The 23,876-nt window shown below is 33.4% G+C and overlaps 2 protein-coding genes and 1 long non-coding RNA gene across 7 annotated transcripts; all 3 read right to left on the bottom strand.

Annotated features, from left to right (window-relative positions):
* Positions 1-3,072: 3,072 nt before the first annotated feature.
* On the bottom strand, positions 3,073-11,545 carry LOC146903971 (T-complex protein 1 subunit zeta 1-like). Of its 5 annotated transcripts, none has more exons than XM_085725715.1 (15): positions 11,421-11,545; positions 11,181-11,278; positions 10,455-10,529; positions 10,227-10,313; positions 9,778-9,982; positions 9,524-9,618; positions 8,885-8,959; positions 8,657-8,743; positions 8,208-8,412; positions 7,954-8,048; positions 7,034-7,102; positions 6,860-6,945; positions 6,622-6,743; positions 3,800-5,505; positions 3,073-3,640 (listed from the first exon to the last, which is right to left on the bottom strand). In XM_085725715.1, exons 3-12 carry the CDS (start codon positions 10,518-10,520, stop codon positions 6,874-6,876), a joined length of 1,056 nt encoding a protein of 351 aa, XP_085581841.1. In that variant the 5' UTR covers positions 10,521-10,529; positions 11,181-11,278; positions 11,421-11,545; the 3' UTR covers positions 3,073-3,640; positions 3,800-5,505; positions 6,622-6,743; positions 6,860-6,873. The 5 variants fall into 5 exon arrangements, with proteins under 5 accessions (XP_085581841.1, XP_085581838.1, XP_085581839.1 ...); XM_085725712.1 differs by having other exon boundaries at positions 10,455-10,569; positions 11,421-11,461; XM_085725713.1 differs by lacking the exon at positions 8,885-8,959 and having other exon boundaries at positions 10,455-10,569; positions 11,421-11,461.
* Positions 11,546-11,653: 108 nt separating this feature from the next.
* Positions 11,654-15,781, bottom strand: LOC146903970 (uncharacterized). Its single transcript, XR_015018621.1, has 6 exons — positions 15,435-15,781; positions 15,308-15,348; positions 14,843-14,969; positions 12,627-12,762; positions 11,856-12,009; positions 11,654-11,701 (listed from the first exon to the last, which is right to left on the bottom strand). It is a non-coding gene; the product is annotated as an uncharacterized LOC146903970 (long non-coding RNA).
* Positions 15,782-18,335: 2,554 nt separating this feature from the next.
* On the bottom strand, positions 18,336-19,413 carry LOC146903969 (uncharacterized). Its single transcript, XM_085728206.1, has 3 exons — positions 19,336-19,413; positions 18,748-19,076; positions 18,336-18,396 (listed from the first exon to the last, which is right to left on the bottom strand). Exons 1-3 carry the CDS (start codon positions 19,411-19,413, stop codon positions 18,336-18,338), a joined length of 468 nt encoding a protein of 155 aa, XP_085584332.1.
* Between the last annotated feature and the right edge of the window lie 4,463 nt (positions 19,414-23,876).

Raw genomic sequence — 23,876 nt, 5'->3', positions numbered from 1 at the left:
GTTCAAAAATTTAAGAGTTTAAGCATAAATTAAACAAATTTGAATTGAGTAGGGACTAATACTCAGTGCAGAAAAACAAAATTAGGGACTAAAAATGCTATTAAAATTAAGTAGGGACTAAACTTACAAGGTCGCTATTTTATAGGGAATAGAAACATAATTAACCCTTAATAAAAATTCTTACTCGTTAATTTTTATTTTAAGAAATTAAGAAATGTAATTTTTTTAACATCTTTGTATAACTTTTTTTGGTTCAACTTTTCGTGATATTTTTAACTTAACATTTTTTCTCCCTGATTTTATGCTCTATTTAAAAATAAAAAATATTTATAAATATTTTTTTTTTGTGGTGGCCGAGATTCGAACCTCAGACCTTGCATATATTATGCATTGTCCATACCAACTGAGTAAAACTCACAAGGACAAATCTTTGCCCCATAAAATGTTACCATCTGGCATGCCTGATGAAGACTTACATCATTAGTGCAGAAAAACAAAAAAAGGTCATTAGTGTCATGTTAATTAAGACTTACATTTGAAAAAAAAGTACATGTGTTGAATAATACTATTTTCTCGTATAAATATATCAACCAACAAAAACAAAAAAAGGTCATTAGTGTCATGTTAATTAAGACTTACATTTGAAAAAAAAGTACATGTGTTGAATATAACTATATGTGGTTAAGTATATTTTTAGATACGAATAGTAGTATAGTAGTAAAATACGTTATGTTATGTCTATAAGAAGTAGAGAAATGAAATATGACTTTCGGAAAGAATAAAAAAGGATGATTGAGAAAAAGACTTACAAAGAAATTTTAGTATTAGAAAAAATTAATTGCATGCACTAAAAAAAAATGTTAGAAAAATGATCAAGACGTCATGTTAGTGACCTATTATTACACCTTTGTAACCGTCACTAACAAATTAATTGCATGCACTAAAAAATGTTAGAAAAAATTAATTGCATGCACTAAAAATTAATTTTATTATTATTATTATTATTATTGATCGTTGGTTCCCTGTAACTAACTTTAAACCACCTCTAACTACCAAAAAACAACCTCTAAGGCTCTAACTAACTAAGTTATCATTCACTAACTATGATTAACATGAAGCTACCATGGTTAGTTAACCGTACTTATCTATTACTCTATACTATAAAAACTAATCACACTACGTTCCATCAAAATCACACACCGCATTTCAATAATTACACACAGTCCCAAGAAATTACGTACAAATACACTCTCAAAAAATTCTTCATCTTCAATTCAACCATGGTGCGTTCTTCATCTTCAATGCTTCCTGTAAGTGTACCTAGAGAAGAAAGAATCAACGTTAATGTCAAAGAACTTACGAAGCATCTCACCAAGCTCGTCAAGATTTGTCTCATCAACCTTTTCTTCGTCGGAACTATTATAAAATGTAGAAACGAATCAGAGTCTATCGCTTTCTTTGATAACGAAAAGGTAAAATGGTTCTTCTACTTGTTCTTAGGCACACTGGAAATTTGCTTCACAGTGGTCTTTAATTTCACTGCAACTTATGGCGCACCAGAGGGTCAAAAAATGAATGGTATCAAATCTTTTAGCGTCTACATCATTATTGGGCATGCAGTAACCGCTGTGTTCTTGAACACTCTACTAGCATTAAGGATGAATATCGGTGAAGAGGCTAACCCAGAAGCACCTGCATTTTCTTGGTTCTCTTTTGTCTGTGTAATTCTTTCCTTAGTTTCAATCATATGGGTGGGTAAGTTCGAGTTCTCAAGCAAGGAAAGTGTAGGGTTACCCTTTGAAGAATCCCAACAAGATTACGGTCGAAATTATTCTGATAACGCTATGAGGCACTTACAGCATACTGAAAGAGACAGCCTCTTGGATATCGAAAAGAAAGCGTAATCTCATCTTCCATGCATACAGGTTCAATTCATGAAGAGTTCTAGTTTTTACGGTTTTTTGTTGGGAAATTCTTTAGTTTTATGTACCGCTAGGTAAAACCATGTTCTTTTCTGAAGTTTGTGTTGTTTTCGTAAAGTTTCATCTTCCAGGTGGTACTTGCAGTTTCATTAGTTCTTTACGTTTTTTCTTTTTTAGGGTAATTCTTTAGTTTTATGCACCGCTGGGTAAAACCATGTTCTATACGTTTTGTGGTGGTTCAATAAATTGATGTATATTGTTGAATTTTGGTGAAAATTCTTTAGTTTTATGTACCGCTGGGTAAAACCATATGTTCTATACGTTTTGTGGTGGTTCAATAAACTGATGTATATTTGTTGAATCTTGCAATTTTTTGAGTTTTAAGGAACTTTATTGTCTTACATCTTGATATATTTCAGTACGCGTGTAATTGTTTTGATATAATTCACTACGCATAAATCGTTATTATGGAATTTATTAGAATTACCTCAGTCCAAATCAAAGACAATTTGAATGAATTAATTGAGTATTATGAGAAAGAATGCTACTAGTCAATTCATTTTTAGTAGAGGGTTGAAAACATATTGAGTTATTATTCTTTAGAGTAAAATATTCGCCGTGAGTTGTACCAAAAAAAAAAAAAAAAAAAAAAATATTCGCCGTGAGCATTAATTTATGGTACAATAAATAATATAGAGAATAAAGTGCATGCCCTTTTCTTTTGAGTCATAAAACTCATACTTAGGAATTATACATATAGCAACGGTACCTTCTGGTCTAATTCATATCCTTCAAAAAAAAAAATTATTGTTTTGACCTCATAATTCATATCCTTCAAAAAAAAAAAAAAATAACTCAATCAAAATCTGAGTACGCGTGTAATTGTTTTCATATATTTGAATTAATTGAGTATTATGGTGAATGTCATGTTATTTTTGTATTCAATTTAAAATTGTTAATTCATTACAAATAATAATACCTCAATTAGACATTTAGCCAAAACAGAACATTCCAAGCATTGTTACCTCCAATGCGTAGCAATACTATACTACCAACTGTGACCATGTTTCTGCCATTAATTTAAGCACTATATTTGCAGAGTGACATTATAACTATCTTTATTCTTTTAATTCAATTAAAATAGTAACTATTAGAAGTAGAAGTAATTCAATTTTGATCAAAACAAGGAAAAGTTACTGTAAACACACATTGGAAATACAATAACAACAAAATTTTATAGCATTTTCTAACAACTTATGAAAATAAACTTTTACAATGTCTTTATTGAGTTCAAATTTTTAAGACACTAAACTTCATTGTGAAGGTTTTCTTTCAAGGGTTCCCCATATGAAATAATGTTTTTAGCTCTTGACTCATGAGTCGCTGCACTGAATTTTCACTCGAATGGATGCTTGATAGTGTGAGTTCAATGGTAAAACTCTGTGACACACATTTCATTGCTGGTGGAGAGGAAGGGTTGAGATTTAGGCATGCAAATGCTACTACGGCAACACAAATTATGTCAAGTAAAACCATCATATTATTCGGAAGTGGGAGACGTTGGTCTAATACTTTACGTAATTTCATGCCTTGAGTTGATGCTAATTGAAGTGATGATAATATATCCCCAGGGTGTCTTCCCATTAAAGTTTCAAGTGCCACAACTCCAAAGCTATATACATCGCACTTTTCACTCAAAACCATAGTATAGGCAAGTTCTGCATATTGATCAAATCACCATTAGTAGATTAAAGGATGCAACTAAAATAATTTGTAATTTTAATTAGTAAATTTATAATAAATATTCATGTTATGCATCATACCTAAATGGATAAATACAAGAATAAAAAGAACACAGTGAGCAATGCAAAATTTACCAGGAGCTATATATCCAATTGTTCCAGCAACTATAGTTCGATTGGATGAATCATATTGAAGGAGTCGAGCTGTCCCAAAGTCAGAAGCACTAGGCTGCCACTCAGTTTAGCAAGATGTTGCTAGTAGATACATCTCTACGCACTATTGGAGGAGTACAATCATGATGTAGCTAGAGATACATCTTCAGGAATAGAAACAACAAATTTGACAACAAAGGAAAATAATTCAACAATATCCATAGCATCATTATGAGAGAGAGCATTCATGCAACTCCAAAAGTGAGCATGATATGGTTCAAGCGACAAATGATGTAGTTGCTGCAAGAGATTTTCAAACCAAATCAAAGCAACAGGAGTGCCATTCTTTCTATTGGGATTCCGCATCACTCGAAAGTATTGTATCATACTGGTTATGTGCCAAGATAATCCTATTAAACTCATAAATGTTTTGGGTGGTTGTTGATGAATTTGAACCTTGTCAAAAACTAAGTTCCCGAATTCTATATTCTCATATTTCACCTTGTGTAAATGTGGTTCTAGTTTCCATTTCTCATCAATATGCTTACAAGTTAAGACAATCAACAACACTACACCATAACCATAAACTTCACTCTTCTCAAAGACATTCATTGAATAGCCATAGTCTAGAGAAATAGGAGCATACGAATTAACACCAAGATGAACAACAAGGATTACCTGTTCATGATCCTTTTCGCTGTGATGTCGAACTGGTGGTAATGACCAAAACAACATGAACAGCAATAACCGGATGATAACACAATCATTCAGACAAACATTTTCCCAAACAGATGGTGGGCAAACTGCCATTACAACACAAGAAGGCAAAACTACGGTGTCCGTTGCTCCGGAATTGTCGTCGGGTGGCTTTGGATGTGGTGGCGACATTAAACGATCCCACATTACTTGGAGTTCCATCTTACTTTTTCTTAAGCTACAATCTGGTGGTTTCGGTGGCGGTGGCGATAGACGAGCATAAGAACCGCACCACTGCCTCACAAAATCTTCCCACGATGAGGCCCTTGTACATCCTAGTGGTTTTGTCAGTGGCATCGCAAGGATCATGCGAGAAGATGAAGGTTGGGTTACTGTAGAGGTCATACTTTCTTTCAAACTTGTTGGAATTCTGATCGTAAAATTACTCCTTCGAGTCACTGCATCAACCATTAATTTATCCGCAGAAACAGATTCGTCGGTGACAAAGTGTTCCTCAATTGAGAGAGACTCACTCATCAATTCGGATTCAGCAATCTCCATTGAAGATTCTAAATCATCAATCTCCTCAATTTGTTCCACGGACAGAAGAATTTCGTCCGAAGTCGGAACCGTGTCGCTTGTCCATTTGGTAGCTTCGATCTCCTCTTGCAACCACTTGAGAATTCTTGCACACGACTCTCGGATTTCTCGTGCAGATTCAGCCAGACGCGAATTGTGTTCTCGATTCGATTCAGTCATGGAAGATATGAAGTGAGACGAACCTGACTGTATCGGAGCTTTTTCAATTGACTTCTGAACACCATGGAAAGAGCTTCTGGAAACGTATTGGCGTCGCAAATCCATTTTGGCTTCTATTCTATCCATGATTGTGTAACCTGGTCCGTCCAAGTATGCCATCTGCGCCCATCGAGCATTATGTTCAGATTCCATTTGCGCCCATCGATCTTCACTTGTTGGATTCCATCTATACTCTGCCATGGTGACAATGAAAGCACCAATGTAATGATTCTACTTAATTGATATAAGAATGTAAATGAAATTTCATTGATTACAACTTGGTAATTGGAATCTCTGTTGATAGAGAGTAATTGGTAACAAAAGGAGTGTAATAAGAATAAGAACAATAGAAGAGAGGGACTAGAGAATCAGAGAGAAGAAGTTACATCACATATTTCCTACCCATAACTAAATATTTGTAACCAAAAGAAATATGTGTAGAACATAATGCTTTGGTGCAAAATATGTTGAATTTTTAAATCAGTTGCACAGATCACAGATGCAATTACAAATTTTTTGTAGAGGGGAGATGAGCATCACAACTCATGCAAAGTTCCATTTGTTATGTCTATAATACATACGTACTGCGTACTACAATATGTTGCTTTCTAGGGGTGGGCGTCGGCTCGGTTTGGGTTCGGGTTCGGGTCCAAACTCCAGAACCGACCAAACCTACGGGTTAGAAGTCCAAACCCTATTATGTCTGTTTTTTAAATCGGTTTTGTTCGGGTCCGGGTTTATCGGATCGGTTTCAAGGTTTCAACGGGTTAAAAAAACAGAAATCCAGCAGAAGAGAATAAGAAGATTGCTGTGAAATATTTTTAGATCTCAATTCGATTTAGTAACCAAGGAGAGTAAATGAAGTTAGTTACCCATCCGGATTGTTGGGGAAACCGAGTAAATAGTTGTGCCCTAAAAATCCTTAGAGAAAGAAGGAGTAAAGGAAGACAGAAGAAGAACACAGAGGGAGAGACGAGTGTATAAAATTGGTTTGAGATTGATCTCTCTTCTAAGGAAAACGTTACCCTTGCGGCTGCCAATTGTATCTGTATTGTGAAACCCTTGTTTGTAGTGAATGACAGTATTATTTTATTTTGGGCCAAGTGATTAGATATGGGCTTGTATTGTTTTGTTTTATGCATTTTAAATTCGCCAACTGATCATGTTAGTTTTGGCTAGAAAAAACCCTAAAACTACAAAATGCATCCCACCCATGCCCGCCCACCCACCCTTGGTAATGACATGGTACTAGCATTTTCATGATCCAGTTCCATAACACAGCAAAAAATAGTCAAAATGTTAAAGCATACCCTGAGTTAATAATGATTTGACGCTTCACAGAGTAGTTGTAAAAAATACCCTCCATTTGAGGGTCTATAGGCTCTCCAATGTTTTGGCTCAAACCAACAATATTCCCTCTGTCATGCTCTCCCTGAAAAAGCATTTAGCAAATGTACTATTAATGCCAAACTGTCATCTACTTCATATGAACACATAATACAGTCACATTAGAGGAACCAAGACATGATAAATTTAAAAGAAGCATACCTTAAGGGCCATAATCACATCTTGAGCGTCAAGTCCAGAGTTTTCAGCAAGTGTCTTAGGCATGACAAGAAGTGCATCAGCAAACGCTGTTTCAAAGTTACAAACGTCATTGTTAAATATGCAACTGAAAAATAAAATAAATAAAATTTGGAAAACATAAGTTGCTTATATTACCCCTTGAACAGTTTTCTTAACTTCGTTCATCAGATATTGTCTAGCAGCAACTTCAAATGCACCAGCCCCCTGAACATTGGCAAGGAAATTCACTTCGTGTCTATCACAATCAACATAAAAGAAGGTGCAAACCGAAGTTCTGTATTGAAGGATATATAAATTCTATAAAGCGCTATTATCAAAAGCTAGTAGCATAATTGCTTATATCCATTGTCCTCGTAGTTTTGTTGCTCATTTTCCCACTATTTATAACTTAAAACAAATGGATTCAATGTTTTTTTTACCTAAACATATGTAAAGCATTTTGTTTATCCCAATTAGATTTTTGCATCAACTCAAGCATGAGGGAGGAAGGTAATGTGTACCTTATGGCAATAAATTTATGATATAACTCTGTCAACAACTAGCCAAAAATATGTGAATTTTACATCAATTTTTCCTCATTTTGATTCTTAAATAGAAAGAAATAATTATAAAGCATTGTATTACTGTTAGATCTAAAAATTCTTTTTTGCCCATACATAGAAAAAGAAGACTTCCTATTTGATTCTTATGTCCTGAAACATCTAACATTCTAACTATGCCATCCTTCCCAGAAACCAGATAAAACATTTTGTATTCAGGCTAAACCTGTCTGCATTTTAGAGACTGAAAATTTAGCTGATTGAGGAAATTAACACAACCTATGGAGTGGATAATAACATCCAGGTTAAAACGTACACTACAGGTTTAAAGAACCGCCAGGCTTAAAGAAAAACTGTACACTACAGGTTCAAAAAACCGCAAGAACTTTAATTGATTGAGGAAATAAATACAAATATGGAATGGATAAATAACATGCACAAGCATGTGACCAAAAGAAAAAAAATGTATACTGCAGATATCAATATAATTGATTGACTAATCAAATAAAATCTTACCAAGACAACAGATTCATCTTCAATGGTATTCTTCACTGCCCTCAAACCATCACGGACGACATCTTTAATCTGAGCTATAGTGTGGTCATTGGGACCTGGATCATTAAGAAAGCATAGAAGATTAATCTCAGCTTAAATCCAACAATGTCAATAAAATGAAACAGAGGTTGATGTAAAGATGTACGGCAAGCATCGTGCCAAAAAAATAACAGAAGGATCTGCTTGACAAATTCACTATGTGTTCAGAAATATACCTTCAATCAAGATTGTGCAAGAAAAGGGATTCTTCACATTTTCCACAAATGTATATTTCTCGTCGCCAAGGACATGTTCATACACTAATCCTGCCCAATCCAGACATTCAGGAGTCAAATCATCAACAGAGTTTACAGGCTCACCTCCACAGGCCAAAACCAATCTCTCCATGTTTCTCCTCTTTGCTCTGCGAAGGGCAATTATCTAAAACAAAAGGACAAAACGATCAACAGATGAAATAGTACATGGCAAGGAAAACTGTGACAGATATCAGTCTGAGTTCATAACACACTAACAACATGCAATTGGTGCACTGAGTGTTCTAACAGTTATATTATTTTCTGGTTTACATCGTATATAAGATAATTATACTTTACAAGACAGACAAGTGGGTGAGATTAAAAGTAATTTAGCAAGCATGTCCAGTGAGTGTTCATATGTTACTTACGCCTTCCCTTGCAAGCATGTCCAATGATGGGGGATCAATGCCTTTTTGGTTGATGACAACAAAATTGCTATCATTATCAGGACGGACCTGCATACATATAAGCATGAAGGTAGTTAGACAAGAGCAGTGAGATCAATTTACTATTTTTTGCAATATAGCAGAAGACCAGAGCATGACCACAGAGGAACATGTGAGAACCAATACATACAAGGGAAAAATCCATTCTACCTTTCTTTTCAGTTGAATAATTTTTTTAACTTTTTCATCAACCTGACGCCTTTCAGCTACAACCATAGCCTCTCTCTGTTCAGCATTTGAGTAGAAAAAACCTGAATTTATTTCACTGAGAAGAGAAAATTTGCCAATGTCGGTCTCATACAACTTGTATGAGTTTACTTAATCTAAAAAGTAATAATGTTTAATACTTCCATAATAGTATCTAAGGGATGGTTAATACTCGGCATTTGGCAAATATATTCAAATAACAATTTTAATATTTTGTGATCTGACTCGACAGGACTACACTAGACCATACAACTCTATCCAAGTTGAGTTGGGTAACAAAAAAGAAACCCAAATGCGAAGAAAAGAATACTCTCCATTGCTTCATAACCACCACCACCCCCCCCCCCCCCCCCCCCCCCCCCCCCCCCAGGTTAAAACGTACACTACAGGTTTAAAGAACCGCCAGGCTTAAAGAAAAACTGTACACTACAGGTTCAAAAAACCGCAAGAACTTTAATTGATTGAGGAAATAAATACAAATATGGAATGGATAAATAACATGCACAAGCATGTGACCAAAAGAAAAAAAATGTATACTGCAGATATCAATATAATTGATTGACTAATCAAATAAAATCTTACCAAGACAACAGATTCATCTTCAATGGTATTCTTCACTGCCCTCAAACCATCACGGACGACATCTTTAATCTGAGCTATAGTGTGGTCATTGGGACCTGGATCATTAAGAAAGCATAGAAGATTAATCTCAGCTTAAATCCAACAATGTCAATAAAATGAAACAGAGGTTGATGTAAAGATGTACGGCAAGCATCGTGCCAAAAAAATAACAGAAGGATCTGCTTGACAAATTCACTATGTGTTCAGAAATATACCTTCAATCAAGATTGTGCAAGAAAAGGGATTCTTCACATTTTCCACAAATGTATATTTCTCGTCGCCAAGGACATGTTCATACACTAATCCTGCCCAATCCAGACATTCAGGAGTCAAATCATCAACAGAGTTTACAGGCTCACCTCCACAGGCCAAAACCAATCTCTCCATGTTTCTCCTCTTTGCTCTGCGAAGGGCAATTATCTAAAACAAAAGGACAAAACGATCAACAGATGAAATAGTACATGGCAAGGAAAACTGTGACAGATATCAGTCTGAGTTCATAACACACTAACAACATGCAATTGGTGCACTGAGTGTTCTAACAGTTATATTATTTTCTGGTTTACATCGTATATAAGATAATTATACTTTACAAGACAGACAAGTGGGTGAGATTAAAAGTAATTTAGCAAGCATGTCCAGTGAGTGTTCATATGTTACTTACGCCTTCCCTTGCAAGCATGTCCAATGATGGGGGATCAATGCCTTTTTGGTTGATGACAACAAAATTGCTATCATTATCAGGACAGACCTGCATACATATAAGCATGAAGGTAGTTAGACAAGAGCAGTGAGATCAATTTACTATTTTTTGCAATATAGCAGAAGACCAGAGCATGACCACAGAGGAACATGTGAGAACCAATACATACAAGGGAAAAATCCATTCTACCTTTCTTTTCAGTTGAATAATTTTTTTAACTTTTTCATCAACCTGACGCCTTTCAGCTACAACCATAGCCTCTCTCTGTTCAGCATTTGAGTAGAAAAAACCTGAATTTATTTCACTGAGAAGAGAAAATTTGCCAATGTCGGTCTCATACAACTTGTATGAGTTTACTTAATCTAAAAAGTAATAATGTTTAATACTTCCATAATAGTATCTAAGGGATGGTTAATACTCGGCATTTGGCAAATATATTCAAATAACAATTTTAATATTTTGTGATCTGACTCGACAGGACTACACTAGACCATACAACTCTATCCAAGTTGAGTTGGGTAACAAAAAAGAAACCCAAATGCGAAGAAAAGAATACTCTCCATTGCTTCATAACCACCACCCCCCCCCCCCCCCCCCCCCCCCCCAACTTCTAACCTACAGACCCAGATATGCCTACTTATAATCAAAACAAAGGAACCAGCAACGGTCTCTCAGTTTTACGAGCTGAAATGATGAGGAAGGTGTCAAAAGCACATCACATTTGTATCAGAATTTTTATTTGAAAAATGGGTCTTTGATACTGCACCGAGATATATGGGCAGCATATCCAAGACAGTGACAGAAAACAGTGTTTCATAGATTGAAGAAAAATGAATGATAGTGTCTTCAACTCTTGAAACGCACTGACATTTGTTTATAGTAATAGGTGAAAAAAGAACCAATTGAGTTGATTACCTCTTTTCATACTCTAGAGATACATTGCATGTCAAGATGTAGCAGTTCTCTGCACGTCGCTTCATGTCGGGAACCATGATCAAGGACCAACCCTCAACCTAGAAAAAATGGATGAACCAAATGATTACAAGAGATTTAACTTAGGAAACTGTAGGTAACCCAGCACACGGTGAATAGTAAGTCTATATTTGCCAACAAAAATAATGAACACGTTCAGCAGAAGAGTGGCTAACAACATACCAAGCGTGTGTCAACATCAAATTTGTGCATAATCTCGATATACATAATCAATTGCTATCAAATTTGTGCATAATCTCGATCATAAACAGATCAATTGCTTCTTCGGGCTTTCGGATGCAGAAAACCTATAATGGCAAATTCAATAAACACCCGATTGTAAAAGATCAAAATAAATTATAATCTATATATTCAAGGTGACTCAAAAAAAAAAAAAAATCTTGATATACACTCACTGCATCAACATTTATATTAGTCAATTGATCAGCAAGTGACTCATATAGCTGCAAATAAGAAAGAAATAAAAATAATAAGAATATAATTTTAAACGCCAAGTGAAAAACTATGTTAATAAATTATTTGTTCATTCTACCTACAAATATAAAAATTGATCAAATGACCATCTTAAAGAAGGATTAAATGAAAAAAAAAAACCACCTTTGTCAGCACGGTTGTTCTTGCTACCATCTTGAGAATCTCTTTGTCGGGCTCATCACCCACATTATAACAGGAGTCTTGAACTTCTCAAGAAATTGAAGAGCGGCTCTTTTTGCAATTTCAAATCCATCAACCAATAAGCATGGATGCATACCTAGAAAGTTCATATATACCTTAGGCTCTTTGTATTTGATGCAAAGTAATGACAGAAAAGACACAAAACAAAATGGCTATCCACTCGCAGTTTAAGAAGTCTATAAGCTTTGCCCATAGACCTATTTCAGATGCGACTACATTCATTGTGTCTCGCGCACATGTATTTTTTTATCCGCCTCGGAGGATTTCTTATCATCACCCAAATCACATTTGTCATATACTCTGAATCTATTCCAATCATTAATCACAAACACTGTAAGGGCAATTCATGTTTTTCAGTGGGGAAAAGGGCCTAATTTGGATCACCTTGCTATAGAATCTTTTCAACTGAAATAAAGTATTCAATTCCTAGCTTACAAAATTTTTATGGAAAGGTTAGGGAGCTGCTAAAAATGTCAAAATGAAGAGGTTGATTTCTACATATGAAAAGCTATTAGTTAGAATAGTTACAGCCATTAAAATATCATCTGAACTTTTCTTTTCCTTCAAGTGCTTATTGAAAAGATAACCTAAACAAAATAATTCTATATTAAGATCCTCTTGATAACACAATGTGTTCAAGTGGTGCAAATTGCTTGACAAATACACACATAACAGAGAGAAAAATTCATTAACCTTCATCGATGTAACACTCAGATTGCTTCATAAGTTCCCCAATGAAGAGGACAGTAGAAGTAGTGCCATCACCACTAATGCCATCCTGTGCAACCGCTGTCCTGGGAATCATAATAGCAGTCGGATTCTGGATTTGCTGTAACAACAACAACAACAAACAAAACCAGCTCAGCATTCCACAAAATTTTCAACAAAAATAAAATAAAATACCACAGAAATGCATTTTATTTTACCATAACTGTATTGAAGTAAATATTGCTAAAGGAAAGAAAAGTTGAGAGAATCATTCTCATATTTTCATATATTGAAATGTGTGTTACAAATTGTAATCTGTTTAGACACATTCTGTGGAAACAACAGTAAACTAACTTGAGATGTGATAATCTATTTTGACATGTGCATCAGTTATGTTGATGTGGTATTCTATTTAGACATGTGCCTCAATACAGCTGGCTAGAAACAACAGTAAACTAACTTGAGATGTTTATCTCAAAAATACAAACATAAACTATGAAGTAGTGACACTGACATACCTAACACAGCAGTGACACATCAACAGTGATGATAATTTAAGAAAATGGAAGTAGTTGAAAGAAACCGTGTTTCAAGGATAATATTTTTGCTGTTCAAAAAAAAAAATAAAGGATAATAATTTGAGATAATGGAAGTAGTTGAAAGAAACCGTGTTTCAAGGATAATAATTTGAGATAATGGAAGTAGTTGAATGTAACTACATGGGTCGACATTGGTAATAATTTGAAGTAAAAAAAAATGGAAGTAATTGAATGTAACTGCATGTGTCAGCTTTACCATAACTAATTTTCCAAGCAAATCATAAACTTCAACTATGAAATACTGGACACTATAAATACGTCTAAATAATTTGAGAAAATAGAACTAATTCAACGTAACTACATGTCTCAGTTTTACTATAATTGTTTCCAAGTAATCATAAACATAATCTCACAAATTTGAAATCCTGACACACCTATGGATACCAGACCCGACACATGTAATAATTAGAGAAAATGCAAGTAATTGAACATATGGATATTGATACCAACATGTGAATATGAAGGGCAGGTGCTTCATATATCGTAGATCACAGAGTAAAACGAAAGTAGAGGAATTAAGAAAAAAGGAACTATTCTATGTCTTCTTACTCAGAGCTACTTTTTCCTATTTTCTTGAGATTGATTTCGTCGACATGGTTAATAATTTCAGACAATAGAAATGGCACAGACACCAAACACAACACTGACAAGGTTAATAATATCAGAAAATAGAAATGACATAGACACCGAACACGAGACTGACACGGTTAATAAAAGGCTAAAGTGCACTTTCCCCCCTTAAGTTTGAAAAAGTTGCGATTTTGGCCCCCTATTAAAAAAAATGACAAATTTGGCCCTCCAAGAATTAGCCCCTTTGAAATTTTTGTCCTTTTGGTCAATTTTGACCCAGTCAACGCCAATGTGGCAGGCCACGTGTGTAATTACTAATTTTGAGAATCTCTTTGTCGGGTTCATCACCCATTACAACAGGAGTCTTAAACTTCTCAAGAAATTGTAGAATGGCTCTTTTTGCAATTTCAAAGCCATCAACCAATACACGTGGGTGCATGCATACCTAGAATATTCATATATATATTTTAAGCTCTTGGCATTTGATGCAAAGTAATGACAAAAAAGACATGAAACAACATGGCCATCCACTTGCAGTTTAAGAAGTCTCTTTGCTTTGTCCATAGGATGCAACTACATTTACATTTATTGTGTCTGGCCCAGAATTTTTTATAGTCTAAATCTATTCCAATTCCAACAAGTAATCACAAAAGGCAGGTAGATGTAAGGGCAATTATGTTTTTCAGCAGAGAAAGGGCCTAATTCGGATCGCCTTGCTACGGATCTTTTCAACTGAAAATAAGTACTCAGTTCCTAACTTGCAAAAAATTTATGGGTGCTCATGGGAAGGTTGATTTCTACATATGAAAATCTATTGGTCAGAATATTAAGAGTCATTAAAACATCACCTCATCTTTTCTTTTTCTTCAAGTGGTTATTGAAAAGTAAATCTAAACAATATTATGCTATATTAAGATCATCACAATAACACAATGTGTTCAAGTGGCAGAAATTGCAATGCAGTGAAGTGAACAAATTTGATAGCCGCTTGACAATTAAACACATAAGCAACAGAGCAAGAAATTCATTAACCTTCATCGATGTAACACGCAGATTGCTTCATAAGTTTGCCAATGAAGAGGACAGTGGAAGTTGTGCCATCTCCACTAATGTCATCTTGTGCAACCGCCGTCCAAGCAATCATAATAGCAGTCGGATTCTGGATTTGCGGTAACAATAACAAACAAAAGCAGCTCAGCTATGAAGTATTGACACAAACACGGATACTGGACACAATAAATACGTCTATAATCTGAGAAAATAAAACTAATTCGATGTAACATGTGTCAGTGAGTTTTACTATAATTGTTCCAAGTTAACATGAACATGATCTAAAAAAATTGAAGTCCCAGGGATTAAGAAAAGAGAAACTATTCTATATCTTTTCATGAGATTAATTTCATCAACATGGTTAATAGTTTCATAAAATAGAAATGAGTACGGAGATAGTAGATCATAGCAAAACAAATGCAAAGGGATTAAAGTGAAAGCACTAACCATCTTTAGTGAGTTTAATATCACCAGCACCACCAACAAGCCTGATTCATAAACATTGAAGTTACACAGATCCAAAAATCAAAAATCAAAAATCAAAATCAGAACAACAGAGAAAGTATAACAATACATTTTGATGGTTCCTTTAGGACCGAGATTTGATTTAAAAACATCTTGTTGAAGAATCCAAGTGAGAGAAGAGTGAAGAATGAAGTGGAAATGAAGAGAAGCGTTTAAACGACGGGAAAGAGTGTCGTTTAGATGGATGAAGTCTCATGTCTTTTGTGCTTTGTGTAAGATTAGATTAAATGGTCACGTCACTTTGGTCATGAACTTTGCACCTTGTTGTTAAAAAGGTTCATAACTCATGATTATCCTTGGCTTTCCATGCTTTGGAATGGTTTTTGAGCATGTTCCGGTTTTTTACCTTTATCATCAACAATTTTCTCCACATTCTGGCGATTTTTTTTGTCTGCCCTATAATAAAAAAAAAATTCTAAATCTGCCCTATATGAAAAAGAAAGTCCAAAACTACCTTACTTTTTCTCTTTCTCTTTATTCCCCGCAAAACAGGTTTGGGGGGTGTCCTTTCCAGCAATTTCATTTTGAGGGGAAGACCCTGTTTTTTTGTTATTATGGGGGAAGAACATAATAAGACAAAAAACAGGGTCTTCCCCCAAAATGAAATTGTTGGAAGGACACCCAAACCTGGGTCTTCCCCCCAAAATGAAATTGCTGGGAAGGACATCCCCCAAACCTATTTTGCGGGGAATAAAGAGAAAGTGAAAAAGTAGGGTAGTTTTGGACTTTCTTTTTCATGTAGGACAAATTTAGAATTTTTATTTCATTATAGGGTAGACAAAAAAAAATTCCTGATTCGGTTGTCTCTTCTTCCTTCACGGTTTGGCTCACAAAATGTTTCCAAAGTTGATGCAACTATATTTTATTTTTTAGAATTTCTATTTGGCATTTGATCGAGATATCGAGTTATGAGTTGTCCCATTCTCCTACACAAAACTGTAAATAAAATAACAAATATATTGCAGGAAAACATTTTTTTTTTGGGTCAAGAAAAAACAGATATTTTTCATCAGAGAAAAACAAAACTTTTGTGACATGACAATAACATGTCGGGTTCATTTAACTTGCATCACTATAAGTTTTGGTCCAACTTGGACCACTTAAATGGCCCACTAGTGTAAGTTTTGATCAGGTAATATATATTTGCACATTAGAAGCTAAATACGTCGTAACAAACACCCTCAACATTATTCTCTCTCCCACTTGTGTAGGTTTTGTAATTTTTTTTTTCTTTTTCGAATGAAGGTTTTGTAAAAAAATTATATTACTTAAAAAATAACTTAAACATAAAATTTCATTGTTAACTTAAGTATTACACACAAAATTTATTTTATTTTAATTAATTACTATCCCGTCGAATTACTCTTAACTAAACGTAAACCTTAAACCAATTTTCCAAGCTGTCCTAAAACTCTTTTAACAAATAAACTTTTTTTTAGGAACAAATAAACCTTCTATATTCAGTCAAAAAAGCTTTTATATTAAAAAAAAAATATTAATAATACAGACTCTATGTTTGATTTTAATTTTTTTTATAATACAATATCAATTTATTGTTTTGTAGTTTAACCCTACCTTTCGTCAGTCAAAGGAATAAAATGTATGTTGACGTTGAAACCGCAAAAAACCCATGCAATTAATTAATTAATTTTTGTTAAGTAGTCTAGTGAATAAAATCCATCGGTTCATCCTTTAAAAAAAATTCACTTCTTCATATATTATGAATTGTCCCTATCAATTGAGTCAAACTCACAAGGATAACGTAATTAAGTATTACTCCATCCGTCTCAAATTATATGATGTTTTGACTATTTCACACGTATTAAGAAATGTAATTATTTTTGTATGGGAAAAATATTATAAGTTGTTTTACAAAATTTTCCTTAATAAATGATAAGAGAAAGATAAATTAAAGAATTGAAAGAAGATAGAGTAATAAAGAATTAAGGATATAATAGAAAAAAAAATATTAATACTTTTATAAAGCGACATATAATTTGAGTTTTTTTTTTAAAAGACATAATTTGAAACGGATAGAGTATTAAATTTAATTTATATTGTTCAACCTAAAAAAATCCATAAATACACAATAATTGAAATTAACAAACTCGATAAATATTAATAATTTTTTTTCCTTTCAAACTATTTTAACTCTTACAGTTTTTTTTTTCACAAATCTTATTTTATTTTCGGTAAAAATATTTCAGTGCTCATTTTCTTTTTTAATTTATCCAACACTTGAAAGTTCAAATTTCAATAAGTTTATAATTCAAATTTATGTGGTTTATATTACACGGATGATTATGTGGTCAATATTTAAAAAGAAAAAATATTTTTTTATCACTGTAAATGTATATTTTCTGCTCTCCACTTATGAAAAAAACATTTTTAATTTTTTTTCAAAAACAATAGTCAACAATATTTTTTTACAAAAATATTCAACAATATTATAAACACAACTTAAATAAATAATAAATAAACGTTACAAGCAACCATATTCTATTGCAGTTTTATTTACGCCCCCCATGTATCTTTTGCCACAAAATGGAGCAAACCCACCTTTCTATAAACTGACAAAAAAAATAGTAAAGGTATGGTACAACCAAATGTAGGTAAACGTGAAACATATTGCAACTTGATGAACAAGTACTAAACTTGCAATCTCATCCATTAGAATATATTAATAATAAATTTATGGTTCACAATCAACTGGTCCAAGTTGGACCCAAACTTTAGGTGGTCCAAATTAACATGTCATATTGTTCATTTTTTTTAGAGAGTGTCATATTGTTCATGATTGATACATAGTGCTCATGCCCCTAACACTCTAGTCCGATGTATCATACCGTTATGCGTGTATATATGAGATTAGAATTAGATTTTTTTTTTTTTAAGAAACTAAAATGAATTATATTTTTTGAAGACACTAAAATCAATCATATTAACACAATCAAATGGTCTTCCTAGCACTAGGTGTGCCAAGGAAGAAACACCAAAAGTTCAAACAATATCTATACAATAATTACAAGCCATCAAGAATTAACAAGAAATAATAACTGTTAACCAATGTCTAATATCACGGACGGGCTAAGCCACCAACCATGATAGTTGGAAGGAAGACTAACGTATTTCCCTTTCAACCACATAAATGTCGACGACTTTATTTTGTCCGTCACTTGCAATATAGAGGAATTTTTGTTCTTGAAAATCCTGTTATTTCTTTCTTTCCAAATTTCTCACACTGTTGCTAACCAAATAACCTGAAGGATAAACCGTCTTGACTTGCTGACTCTCCCAATGGAGTTAAACTGATAAAAAAAATTGAAGCATCACATGGCAAAACAGTAGAAACAACAATCCACCTGTGAATAAGGTTCCACACAGACCCAAAAACATTGCAATGTAAAAATAAGTGGGAAGATATTTCCACCTCCCCATAGCCTCCAACGCAAAGCTGATCATCAACACCAACTACATTACGATGATAAAGGTTGTCCTTTGTAGGCAATCTATCACGTAACAGGCTCCAAGCAAATAACACCACCTTCAAGGGAACTTCCTTAAGCCACAAATGAGACACAGACACCTCAGCATCAACATGAACATTGACAGTCAAAAATTTATATGCACTTCGAACAGTATAAACAGAAGATGTTTCCAACCACCAAAGCCTTCTATAGACCCTGTCAACCTGCAAAGTGACACTTTGAAGTAAAAGCCTAAGTTCCCCCACTAACTCCTCTTCCCACGCAAACAACCTACGCCTCCAACTCCACGCCGCCCCCTCCACCCCCACCCTAACAAATGCATGTCAAACACCGACACATGCATTCTTCAACATCGACAGCTCATATAATCTATTGAATCTAACTCTAAAAGACACTCTCCCACCCATTCATCCGTCCAAAAGAGAGTATTTTTCCCATCGCCTAAAGAACAAAGGACATTACCGAGGAACCACACTTCCGAACGCATGTAGACATGCCACCAAGCTGAGGCCTCACGGCCACCATCACACACGCGGCCATCTTCCAACCTAGAATTAGAATTAGAATTAATTTTATTAAATTCTTTTTTTTTTGGGTGAAATAAATAGTATTAAATTCTAATAGTTCATGGAGTATCATTTTACATTTTATTTGGTAGAGAGATTTTACATTTTTTTATAGATAATAGAAAATGAGAAATGCTAGCAACACATTTTTCAACACACTCTTTGATTGGTTAAAATTCACATGATACCCATCAAATTTATATGGGATCCACATGATTTAGTGGGACTCATATGATTTTTAACCAATCAAAAAGAATGTGTTGAAAAATGTTTGTTAGAATTTGTGTTGTTAGCATTCCTTGTAGAAAATAATCGATTTAGTGATTGTATTGTGCGATATTATCTTCATGGTCACACGTATAAGACCATTTAAGTACTGATCATAGATATTTTGTTAAAAAAAAAAAAATTAGAGATATGTTATCTTATTCTTATGGACATTACCTATATTTCAAACAATATGTTATTTTTTTTTTGAAAGAAAACAATATGTTATTATATACATTAAAATGAATATCCATTTTGGTCACTACAAAAATCACATTCAATTTAATCCTTCGAAAAAAAAAAAATTAGCTAGTCTCTAAAAACATAGGCAACATATTTAGTCTTTACCAATTTAATCTCTAAGACAAATATTAAATAATTCATAAATTATATTCATTAATAGTGTTTAGGTCACATTTGCATTGGTGTGTGTTTCACCTATTTAATTAGCACCATGTTAGTAGACACCTCTAATGTGGAGAGGAAAAGGTATGTGTTTATAGAGAACTCTGGTTATGGAAACATTTATATTAAAATAAAAAAGTTTTGTTAAAATGTATAATGATATATAAATATTGGTTAGATCTGTTTAATAATATTTTTTGAGTTGTTAGATTGGAGAGACGGTGTATTTATTAAATAATAACATTAAAAAATATAAAATGATTGATTAGTACACACAAGATCCATTTAAGTATCCAAAATACATATATGGTCTTTTGTTTTTCAGAAATTATTGAATGTATAGAGAAGTTTAGTAAGTTGGTCATGTATGTAAGTTGGTCATGTTAGCACGATAATGTAAGGATGAGGAGTTGCAGTGATTAAAAATTGAAACCACATATATACATATTTCATGGCACTACTCACAAAATGAGATTGAAGGAGGAGTTCACTACGTATATCAATTATGAAATTCTTAAAAATCTGAATTATTGAATTTGGAAGTTTGAGAGTTTTGAAATGAGAGAGAATTCTCAAAAGGAATCATATTGAAAAGATGACAAATGATACAATAAACCCTCTAATAAAATTTTATATATTGTAACATTCATAACCTATGTGTTTGAAGGAGGAATCATTACACAAGGAAATGAACACAGCAATCACTTACAATTATGAAATTTGAAATTCTAGGGTAATTGTCTCAAACATTTGACCAATTGTGTTTGTTGTGATTAGTGGTGACTCTTTCTGACAATACGATAACAAATACTGTCTTTCATACGTGTGCTGATTTTGGGGGTCAAGAATGAACATCAAGAGAAACTTTGGTTGCTCTAGGGATATGGAATTCATTTCTCAAACTTTGAAGTTAAGTTACTTCATTTATTTCCGTAGGCTTTTAAGAATGCAGGGGGTGGGAGGAGAAATTCTCATGTTTTTTCTCGGAAGTTGCTCTTTTTAGGTACTTATCAATTGCTCAAAACCACCTTAAATTATCAAAAATTCTCATATTGGTTTGCAATTCTAGTTCGCCAATTATTGGGAGTTACGACCCGATATGCCCTAGATTACACTAAGTCCATATTGGAATACATTTACTTCTGATCGAGAGTTACAATCCGATGTTGGTCCGAGTCCTAACTCATGATCCTCTATACTGCAAAGAGAGCATGCCACAGATCTGTGCCTATGGCTGCAACTGCCTAAATTAATCAATCTAGTACTGAAATTTTTCATGTATTGGTTAGTTCTTTGGTAACCCTTTATGTTACCAAAAATAATTCCCTCTCAAATTTCCACCACAACCTCGTACAAAAAGAGGTTTTACTCATTGATTCTGTCAATCTTTGGTTTGAAAGATTGTGATGTAAGCATATAATATTGACCAAATTTTCTGGAGTAAAACCAGATATATTTAACTTTGTGTGGGTTCTATATATACTCTTGAAGACTGAAAATTAAATTCTGTTAATTTGTTTGCCTTGCGTTTGGGACTTTGAATTGCAGCTGCTATCCCGGTCTAAGATATTTTAATGCATCCTTGTTTTAGACACAATTACGTTGGCAGCTATCGCCTATCATGTCGATTTGATCTTAGAAAGTGTGAAAAGGCAGATTGGAACCTTATACATGTCATTTACATTTAAGTATGTAACAGATGTTTCGTTTTTTGGATTATTGATTATCAGCCTCCAGTTCCACATGCTTGCTGTTAATTTTCATCCTTTGTTGGTTTTTAACACCATTAATAATCATCTATTGATAAATCACGAGTACTTTTGAAATTGTTATGGTCAAGTTCATTTAATTAAGGTAATAAAATCATTTTTACTTATACACACTCCGGTCACTATTATAAGCAAAAATGTATATTTTAGCTTTATAATAGTGGCTGGAGTGTGTACATATTATGCACATATCACTAACACTAGACCATAATGGTTGAAGAATTATATTAGTGATCATAAGAGTTTAAACAATATGTTTGACTAGGAGTCGAATATGAGATTGTTAGAGTTTTACAAATCTTTTACAAACTGCAACGAAATTATTTTAATACTGAGTCAATGTTTGGTTGCGCATTTCAGCAAGCCACACGCGCGTTTCCATCCTTTAAAGTGATTTTCATCTTTTGCCAAACATGTTTGGCTCGCTTTCTATTCTAGAATCGATTCTCTCTTCTAAACGCGAGTCTACTAGAAGCTAGAATCGTTGAACGCAAAATTGATTCTACCTTTTACAATTGTTTAGAGTTACAAGATTTGTTTCATTCCTTCAGTACCATTTTCTTGTTGGTTAATTTTAACTGCAAACACCATTCACAAAATTCATTTTATTGCTTATGTCTTCGTACCCCTATCTTTCTTTTCTCCCCCTTGTATTTTTTATTTATTGTTTTCGGCGCCGACCACCATTCCAACGACTCCAAAGGTTAGGGATGAAGGACAATTTGGGCTCTAAAACCAAATTCTAACATACATGTTAACTTTTATAAAAAAAAATAAATAATAATTTAGTCTAATTTAAACATTGCCCATGTTTGGATTTGGTACATTTTAATTTACATTGTTAATAATCTATAAATAATTATATAAAATAGAAATTAAATTTGATTTTAAATAGATGTTAATATTCATTAATTATACATTCAAAATTAATTTTGATTTAACATATCTAAACATGAGAACGTTCTGACCCTCTTTCTTGTTTTCACCATTATGCATACAAATTGTTAGCAATGTGTTTAAGAACAGAGAATAAATTCCATGGCCAAAGATTATCAAGATAGTTAAGGCTTTGATGCCTATAATTCCTCTCGGAGCTTCATAGGCACAATTAAATGTAAAAATCAAGCTGAACCAAACCTGCAAAGACCCCAAGAACCACATCTTGATTTTCAAAGTAGGTGTGAGACTCACTTTCATTCTTGCATTTGATTACTGTCCCAGTGAGAAATAGGTTGATTAAACAACTCTTCAACTCTTCATAAGCTTCGTCAGATGATCGTTACACTGTTTTTCATTGTTTTTGATACATTGGAACTGAAGTCTCTAGAATCGTCGTCATGATTGAAGAATGTTGTGGACTGCGGTGTGATTTTGGGTTGTGGAACTGATGTGGAGAGGTGCAATTTTAGGTTGTGGAGCTTATGTGGAGAGGTGTGGTTTTTATTTAGTACTAGTGAAAAGATGGGCCCTTGCGTGCTTGTCTTTCAGCTCTTTTTACTGCGCTAAAGCGTGTAAATTATGAACGGTATTTTATATGAAATTTTTATTTTGATTAAAATTATAAGTACAAATATTTGTGGCTTTCAAATTGTAACAAATCCAAAAAATCATGTTTATCTTTTTTAATACCACCAAAAGTATAACATTAAGATAGGAAAATTTATTTAAGGGTATAATTGAAATTATAAATAATTCAACACAATCCCTATCCCCTTCATATATAATATTTATAATATTGTTTGTGTTGTAGTGGGATATTTCCTATTTTCATGGGATTTAATTTTTTTAATTAAAATTTAAAATAATATTATTAAAGGATAAAATAGTAAATAAAATAGTTTAAATGATGGGTTAAATATGTAATGTAAAATACAGGCCAAACTTATGTATTTTAAGCTTATTTTCTTTATACTAACGAAAAAACGGGTTGAATGAACAACTAACTTTTCCCCAATATTTGGGAATGTTGCTCTTTATGATATTTTCTCTTTGTGAT

The sequence above is a fragment of the Medicago sativa genome, chromosome 7, assembly GCF_051527215.1.
Source record: "Medicago sativa cultivar Bolivia chromosome 7, Bolivia_mono, whole genome shotgun sequence".
NCBI lineage: Eukaryota > Viridiplantae > Streptophyta > Magnoliopsida > Fabales > Fabaceae > Medicago > Medicago sativa.
This window is presented reverse-complemented; position numbering and strand designations above follow the sequence as displayed.